Consider the following 9,275-nt stretch of genomic DNA (forward strand, 5'->3'; position numbering starts at 1 on the left):
TTTTGATGATGTGGCATAGCATTAAATGAAGAAAGAGATTGTTGAGTATCATATCATGATACCGTATCATAATAAATGCAATGCTACTATGTGTCATGCATGGCAATAAATAAAGTCATCTATGATACTAGTACATGATACTATGCATTAAGGAGATAGTATCACACACTAGTATCATATGCATGATACTAACTTATGATACTACCCATTATAAGTAGCCTTATTCATGGACGAGGCGCTTGGTTCTTTGTGTCAAGTTGGCGTGGCTTCATAGGCATTGCGGGCAGCGCCATCATTTTCTTCATCAATTCCTTTTCAAATCTTTGTGAACAAGGTGATGACCGTCTTCTTCAACAATCCCTTCTGTTTTGATCTTTATGAGCAAGGTGATGGCCTGGTCTAGCAATATTGGTGTGCTTGCCTACCTAGATCGAGGTGCTCCCCTTAGCAGATATGCTTGGCGCAATTGCCAATCTGCATCATACACGACGGTTTAGTATTTTCGCGATTCAGTGAGATTTGATCATCTACAAGTCTGCAACGGACCCCCTCCCCCCCCCCCCCCCCGCATCGTCTCTCCGAGGCGACTCGGGCGGGCACCCCGTCAGCCACCGGCACATCCCCTCCACCAGCCACCGTCCCCCGCCGGCCGCGGCAAATACGACGTCCGGCAAAGCCCGGCGACGGCTGTCGCCGGCGGGATCCGTCCCGCGCACGTGCTGCCCCTGATGCCCGCCCTCTTCCGCGTCAAGCGCTGCCAGATATGGGCTCGAGCTTCCTTTCGGTCGTTCCCTTGGTGTCGGTCGTCGCCATCCCTTCAGATCCGGTTGGTGCGCCGTTGTCTGTGGGCTCCCAGCGCCCTCGGGCGGCTGTGGGGGCCGGTCCTCGTGGCTGCCTCAGCGGAGGTCCCATCCGCCGTTTCTGCTGCTTCGGGCGCTGCACCCCGTCCCCTGCTCTGCATCCTTGCGTCGGGCTCCTCCGCCTTCCGCCCTCATCCGCTTGCCGTCGCCGACTGCTGATCTGCCGCCACGTCTCCCACCTCCACCGCCCCCTGCTCCGTCGTCGTGGTGCTTCTACGCGTGCTCGCCAACGAAGGTGGCGTCGTGGCTCCTGTGGCTCTGGAGCCCTCCACCTCCCAGTTCCCCCCTATGGGCTGCCGCTGTTCGTGGCTTTTCCGCTGGGGGCGCCGCACCGGTGGTCCTCACTGGTGCCCTCGTCGTCAAGGGTGCCTGCCGGCGTCGCTCCACCGGTTGGATTCACCTGGATCTGGGGCCGCCATTTCAGTGCTACCCGACGCTATTGGCGGTTGCTCTATGACTTGTCGCGTGGCAGACGTGACCGGGGATGGGGAGAAATCCTTGGTCAAGCCTTCTGCTGGCCGAGACAGCGACGACGCTTCCCGTCGTTTCCATCTTGATGGCGTTGTCTTCATCCCCGGTCTTGTGATGTTTTGGGTGTGCTTTGCGGAGTTCTATGCTTGGTGATGCCCTTCGACTACGCCGGTGGCACACAGGTGATGTGGCGTCGTCTCGGCCCGGTGTGACCATTCGAATGTACCCCATGACACAGGTGGTGTCGCGACGTTGTGCAGTCTTGGTTGCCCGGTGCTTTTCGATTGCGTCGACGGCACAGTGTTATGGTTTAGTCTCGGCTCGTAGCTGCAGTTTGAGCGCCCGTGGTGCCCCTTGTTGTGATGTTTTGTGTGTGCTCTGTGGCGTTCTATGCCTGGCGATGCCCTCCGACTATGCCGGTGGCACACAGGTGTCGTGGCGTCGTCTCGGCCCGGCGTGACCGTTCGAATGTACCCCATGACACAGGTGGTGTCGCGGTGTTGTGCAGTCTTAGTTGCCCGGTGCTTTTTGATGGCGTCGATGGTGCAGTGTCATGGTTTAGTCTCGGCTCGCAGCTGCAGTTCGAGCCCCCGTGGTGCCCCTCTGTTGTGTTGTGTCCCTCCTCGCCATGTGTTGTTTGTGTTTTTGCTTTATTTCTCTTTCCTGTGCCCCCTGTACTTCTGGTTCACTTGAATCCTATCTTGTATTAGGATGCAAAGTCTATAGGCAACAAATGAATATAATTCAGGTGGGGAGGATTTCTTCTTCCCCCGATGAAAATTCAAAAATAAAAACAAGTCTGCATCGGTGGCTAAATTTCTTGATGTTACCATTGCCGGCAAGAGCAATGGTGGTGCAACGACGACGAGTTTAGTTGCGGCTTTGACAAGAATTTTGAGTCATGTGGTGTTGCTTGTATCTCCCTTCGTTTAGGGTCATTTATGTGCGTCTTTAGGTTCCTTAAGTCTTTAGGTTCCTTAATACTTTCTTCGTCCTAAAATTTTTGTCTTAAATTAATTAGATATGAATGTATTCAATACTAAAACGTGACTTGATATATTCGTATTTAGACAAATTTAAGACAAAAACTTTAGAATGAAGGGAGTAGTAATATAATCCAAATTTGAGTTTTTTAGGAGCACATCCTGAACGAAGGGAGATACAACCAATAATATAATCCAAATGGCAAATTTCTCTATAATAGACCCGGGTCTTTTTTCGTAAAAAATAGAAAATAAAGTAAAAATCAACTGACGCTTGCTAGGTTTGCAAGGTTCTTCCATGGTGAATTAGTTTTTTTATTATCAGTCTTGCTGAGCGGAAAGTGTAAACTTAACAAGATGGTAGTATCATTTATTTATAATCGTAAAATGGTACACTGTTTCGAAAAGCACAGACTTGCTTATTACAAATGATCTTCCATATATAACACACAGTCTCGCAAAAATAAAATAAAAAATATATATAACACACAGAGCAAGTAATTTCCCTCTGAAGTACGTAATTCTCTGTAAACCCAGAACGCTCCTGTTCTTAACAGGCACTTGGTAGCGGCTAAAACTTTGCAAGGGTTGGTGGTGCCCAAACATAGCCAAGAGTCGGCACGTACCCCATCCTCTTGCTCAACTCATCGGCCTCCGGAGGACCCCGGGTTCCCGGTTGGTATGGCAGAGCCTTGAGCCTGCCAGCATCGATGTCGTGCAACAAAGGAGTGAAGATCTCCCAGGCAGCCTGTTGAAACAGTGTCACGTTCCCAACAGAAATTCACCGCAAAAGAAGCACGGATATACATAAATGCTATGGTGTACAGACCTTGAGCTCATCTCGGCGAACAAAGTGCTGCTGGTCACCTCTTATCCTGCCAAGACATACATAGAGGTATCGGTGAGTAGATTCAGAGGAAGAATGTTTGTTCTTTCAGACGTAAGGTGAGAATTTTTCAGGTTATATATTGATGGGTAAAGGGCATGCGGCGTGCAGAGAATTGAATGTGTTGACAAAGAATTTAGCAGAAGATGAAGGATGGACGGCACATACGTGTCCAAGATAAGACGCTCGTACGCTTCTGGGATTTTTACATCTTGGTACCGTAGCCCGTAGGATAAATCCAGTTCGCTCTGTTCTGTTGCCATTTCGAGCCCTGGTTTCTTTACCTGCCCAAAGTCATCAAGTTTGTGTCGACAAATATCAGTCGATAGCTACTGTATCTAGTTCTCAATTTTAGACAAGTAGTTGTACATACAGTTAATTTCATATACATGGCTTCCGATGGCTGCAGGCGTATGACAAATTCATTTCTTCCTTGTTTCTTGCCTGTACAAAGGTAAATAGCAACAAACACAGAGCTATTTTGATTCAATAGAAGAAAAATTCAACTTCGGTGCTAACAAGAGAATAAGATAATATTTTGAGACAAACAGGTTCATAACAATCAACAGTAGCGGAGATGATTTCGCACCATTTTAGTTGAGGCTTAATATTACCAAGGGGTTTAACTTTATCATTTGCGCAAATGATAAAGTTAAAATGACAGATTATCCCTAACAGTTCTAAAGAAACAAAATTCAACATTATGAAGCATTTCTTGAGCTCTTTTACTCATGAGAAGATGATCAATTCTCGCCAGTACTAAACAGGCATAAGCAGGGTTAACCCATGTCAAAGAAACAATGATTATACAAATCAGTAAGGTCATACTGAAAGTACTCGACTTACTTGAATTTAGTGGCCTACCATGTAGCAACTCATCCCATGTTTATATATTGTGGCAACTTCTCTAGGTTCTGTGCTCATTTTACGAGTATCACGTCATTACACGTTTTAAGCAAGTACTCTTCATATCAACACATTGGGCATGTTCTACATTGCACAGATTTATAGTGGGGAGTTGAAGTATTCTCTTTAGTATGCATGGCTTTTGCAAGACCAAGCTTGATGATGGCACATTTGGAAGGAGAAAAGCATCAGTACATACATCTAAAAATATCGCCCGGAGCATCCTTGAACTGCACACGTATCTCTGCTTTCTTAGAGCTTAGTGCTTTACCAGCCTTAAGGACGAAAGGAACTCCTACAGCACAATTATTCAAATGTCAGTACTGAAAGATAAATACGGGGATCTGAAAATTCCCAAGTAGTTTATAATGTAGTTTCATTTTTTAACTACAAAACTGAAAGGTGTATTAGACGAAATCTTCGAATCCTAACAAGAAACCACATCGCAAATATTTCAGGAATGTGATGCAGGACTGATAATGTCGTAAGACTCTTTTGTCGCAAAAAGACAGACAGTTCAGATGGAAAAAAATGTGGATACTGGGTTAAGAAATATACTTGATGTGGTTTTTGAGCTTTAAAATAAATAACCAATCATGGAAGAAGTAAAATATACCATCCCATCTCTCATTGTGTACCCTCAGTACAACGGACGCAGAAGTAGGCGTGTTGGATTCATTTGGCACTGTCGGATCATCCTTGTAGCCATCATATTGCCCAAGGACTACCTCGTCATGGTTTATACAGCTCACTGATTGCAGAACCTGACAGTGTAAGATGAATTTACTTCTAAGAAATAGAAACAAGGAGTTCATACTTAGGTATCACACCAAAAGTCCAAAGGTAGATTTTCTATTAAGCAGGATATAATATGGAGTATAGTATGATTTAAGGAGATGCAAGAACCTTGACTTTCTCATCTCTTATGTGCTCAGGACTAAGAGAGACAGGCTTTTCCATGGCTACCAAACAAAAGACCTGCAAATGAGATTGATAGTCACTAAGCAGAGCTCTAAATTCCTGAAAAAAAAACAGTATTCTCTTTCGAGGAATTCTAACGCATGACAGGTAGCTACTCCCCCTGCTAAAAAAAATTAATATGAAAACTGTGATGCCATAGAGTGCTAATCAATCTGAATGACTGTGAGAGACATTCCCACAGTAAATAATTGCTACTATAGATTCATATAAGGACAATTTACCTGCAGCAAATGGTTCTGAATGATATCCCGAATGATACTGTAGCAACAAATTTGAGGTCAGATATTCAATTTGCTACAACAGGAATACCAATACATAATATAAACACTAGATCCAGCAAGGTTTTGTCTTGCATCTGTTAACAAATATGCCAGACTAATGCACCTGAATGGACTTTGAGTTCCGAAAATATTGGTGTTCTGTAAAAGAAATGTGCCGTTGGCTGTGTGGGCCTTTATTAATTTAAAGCCAATCTCATGTGAGCCTTCTGTTTAAAGAAAGAAATGCGCAACTCGAGCTTATGAAATGCAGAGCTGTACATGAAAAATATATTTATTGTGACATTGTGCACCATTAAAATTTACAATATATAGAAGAGATACTTTGCATCATAGTTTCAGCTTAAAGTATATGTGCTTGAAATAAAATGCACTCAGCATAAGAACTTCCTTGGAAAAGTTAAATTTACAACATACCCATATTGATCAAAATATCCTCCACGTCCATCAGTTCCGAAGTCCTCCCGGAATACAATCTGCAAGATAGGTTTATTACATGCAAGCACATACTGTTGTGACCATTATCAAAATGAAATGCTCCAACTATTCGAACATGAACTTATTTAGTTTTAGACAAACAGCAAAGGAAGATGTATGATATTATATAGATATAAACAAAATATACCAAGAAGCACGGCAAATGGAAGTGTCCTAACAACCTAAGATTGCATATTACCTGTACGTTATCTATGTTATCACGATTCCAGAGGGGCAGAAAAAAGCGGTTTGCAAAGCGAAGCACGAGCTGCAAATATATGACAAGTTGATAGCATGGAAAACATTTACAAAAGCAGAAAAAGATACACAGCTAACCAATAACACACAAATTACCAAGTTTTGGACCAACTCCTTTCCTAAATAGTGGTCAATTCTATATAGTTGTTCTTCATCGAAAAGCTCTCCAAGTTGGGCACTCAATTCCTCAGCAGAGTCTAAATCCTTTCCGAAGGGCTTTTCAACAATAACCCTTGTCCAACCAGTATGAGAGGCTGAAAGTAGAACACAGTGGTTACCACAAGTAAAGAGCATGGATCTAAAAATACTTAATTAACACATCCAAATAAATCATATACATATATTTTTTCAGTACTTTGAAGGGGTCAGCTTTTTTTCATTTAAAAGTACTCCCTCCGTTCCTAAATACTTGTCTTTCTAGGCATTTCAACAAGTGACTACATACGGAGCAAAATGAGTGAATCTACACTCTAAAATATGTCTACATACATCCGTATGTAGTAGTCATTCGAAATGTCTAGAAAGACAAATATTTAGGAACGGAGGGAGTAACTCACATGGAGTCATGCAATATGATCTTATCATTTTGCATACTGAGGGGTACACTGAAGGAGGTAATGCCAAATAAAATAGTCTTCGGGAGTTTCCTGGTTGGTTGTTCTCTGATGTTTCATTCTCAGAGATTGTCTTGTTTAGCAATTCAAATCCTTCCCCACTATCATATGAACCACTAACATACTTAATCTGCAAGGAAAACTCTTCATGGTTATATAAGTGAAATACCACACGAGCTATGCATAATATCAGCAACTCACTAATTGCAAAAATTGTGAAAGATGTTCATCTGAAGCTCCTTTGAGATATCTGTAACAATACAAGGATGACATCAAAACGCATTTTTTTTTGGAACAGCACTTTCATCATATATAAAAATGGAGGAAACACCATCCTCATACAAATCGCACCAATTTATTTGTACACAAAATTATTATATTAACTCCAGGAATGTGGATCTTACCCACGAATGCGTTCTCTTAACCCGTCGTCAGACATATCTGATCTTGCATACCCAAATATATGGACTTCTCCAGATTGTATAAATCCCTGTCTTATCAGAGAGCAATATTCAGCCAATATGTGCCAAGCTGGGAAGACATTATGTACATGACATGAAGTACATTATACAATGATGTTCAATTATTTCTTTAATATAGTCATGTACGGTTTACATTTGGGTGCAAGTTAACTAACTCAAGATAGATTACCTTGTGCACTAGTTTATCCCGTTTGAAGGGCAACTATTGCAAAGTTATGATGGATTACCTGTTGAAAAAGGTTGAAGAGTGCTGGAAAAGTTTTCTTTTTAGCAAGGTCCCCAGAAGCACCTAGTACAACAATGGACAAGCAGCCAGACTCTGAAGAAAGATCCAAGTCCTTCAAGTCTGACAAAGAACTCGTGCTAATTCGTCCTGATGATGGTGAAGATACATCCGATCCTCCTGACATGGTAGTCTAGTCTGTATGGTTTCTCTGTCCTTTCAAGATAACCTAAGAATGGAGAGGTACACTTAATCTCAAGATGTATGAGCTCTTCAGCTACATAACTTTGATCAATGCCAAGTTATTAATCAAGCAAAATGCCTCTTCACTGATTGACAGGTCCAAATGAAATTTTGCAACAAGAGAAAAAAAGGACAGGGAACTAAAGTTGAAGGCCATCATAGAATAAAATAACTTAAACTGAACCTTGCTGTTCAACCATTGGCTACCGGTTGCCAAACTGAGAATGCAACATCTGAAACACAATCCCAGAGAAGTTTGTTGTAGTAGCGTGTTCATTAACTAATAACCACGGATATGCTTCAAGAAAAAACATGGATGTGCTAGTGCTGCTATGAGATTCTACTTCTAGTCAAGTTAAAAATTACTGTCTGTGCAAGTAACTAACTGCATTGAACATGGCTCCCCCATATGCGTGAACATAACAATTGCGACTTCAGATCTGTTGCATACACAAAAAAAATCTCACTTGTAGAACCTTGAAACGGCAAGCGTTTCATATAAAGAAAATAAAATGTAATGGCCCTGTTTATGAGTAAAACCGGGCCGACAAGAGTTTAAAAAATATCTGTGTTCAGAGGAGGAAAAGGGAAACATGATGTTATCCTATTTGGAGCAGTTAAAAATCCCCGCCCCAACTCAGAATTATGGAACGACTAATTGAGCAGCCTAGCGGTAAGTCCAAGAACAAAAAATGCAAACAAAAATTAAACCGGCGACGAGACCTATCCCATCCCGAACCGCAACGCATAACTTCCTTCCTTGGGGACGGGAAGCAGAGCCGGCCGGTGAATCGACTAAGGACTCAGACCCAACAAGAGGAATCGTTGTGGTCGGCAGCTGTGCGATCGAGAGGAGGATGAGAAAACTGACCAGTGAACACTGGAGAGACGATGGGGCTTGACTTGGGGAGGAGGCGGCGGTGCCGGTGGGATGGGAATATTTTGCTTTGCTTTGGGTGGGAATTATATGGCTTTCCTTTCTCGCCGCCGCTTTTATACTCAGCTCGCCCTCGGCTGCTTCCACTCCCCTTTAACCGCTGGCTGAACCTTCTTCCACCACATCCACTGATCCACATCCTGTTCTGTTTCTCTTTTCTTCTAATTCAGTAAAAACAGAGGGAGTATTCAACATTTTTCTCAAATAAAAGCATCTCTAACCGATCTCTGTTCTATTTGTCTTTAAAGGGTTATGTCTGAGCTAGCCGATCTCTCAAAATCCTTAAAGGAGTATAATTTTTACTCATCGCATTTTAGCCACTTATATTTACTCGACCAACGGTACTTCTCAAGAGACCCCCCCCCCCTCTCTCTCTCTCTCCCTCGCTCGACCGCATCCACTCCGACGTGGTTGTCCTTGCCTCCACGGTCTCCACGCGCCGCCGCATTAGTCTTCCTATTAGATTCTATTAGGAGAACTCAAATGGCGGAACGGGTTATCCTTAGTAATTGACACATTATCAGTTTTAACGTCTTGGGAAACATGGTTATCAAGAGACTTTTCATAAGTAATGGTGAATTCATCATCTATTAGGATCTTAGCATTTTCAAGACAATCTTCTTTAAAACCCTCTTTATTCCCTTTTACAATCCAAGAAAATTGATCCATTAAACAC

General features: G+C 42.7%; 1 protein-coding gene across 1 annotated transcript; it reads right to left on the reverse strand.

The window, feature by feature from the left end:
• Positions 1 to 2,658: 2,658 nt before the first annotated feature.
• On the reverse strand, positions 2,659 to 8,689 carry LOC125513696 (glucose-6-phosphate 1-dehydrogenase, cytoplasmic isoform). The gene is made up of 16 exons (XM_048678856.2): positions 8,534 to 8,689; positions 7,424 to 7,648; positions 7,119 to 7,204; positions 6,916 to 6,964; positions 6,658 to 6,844; positions 6,197 to 6,354; positions 6,042 to 6,110; positions 5,783 to 5,841; positions 5,309 to 5,345; positions 5,013 to 5,084; positions 4,723 to 4,870; positions 4,306 to 4,401; positions 3,574 to 3,644; positions 3,369 to 3,484; positions 3,144 to 3,189; positions 2,659 to 3,062 (listed from the first exon to the last, which is right to left on the reverse strand). The coding sequence occupies exons 2-16, from the start codon at positions 7,604 to 7,606 to the stop codon at positions 2,886 to 2,888; spliced, it is 1,554 nt and encodes a 517-aa protein (XP_048534813.2). The 5' UTR covers positions 7,607 to 7,648; positions 8,534 to 8,689; the 3' UTR covers positions 2,659 to 2,885.
• Positions 8,690 to 9,275: the final 586 nt, after the last annotated feature.

The sequence above is a fragment of the Triticum urartu genome, chromosome 6A (genome assembly GCF_056163025.1).
Source record: "Triticum urartu cultivar PI428250 chromosome 6A, HENAU_Tu73, whole genome shotgun sequence".
Classification (NCBI taxonomy): Eukaryota; Viridiplantae; Streptophyta; class Magnoliopsida; order Poales; family Poaceae; genus Triticum; species Triticum urartu.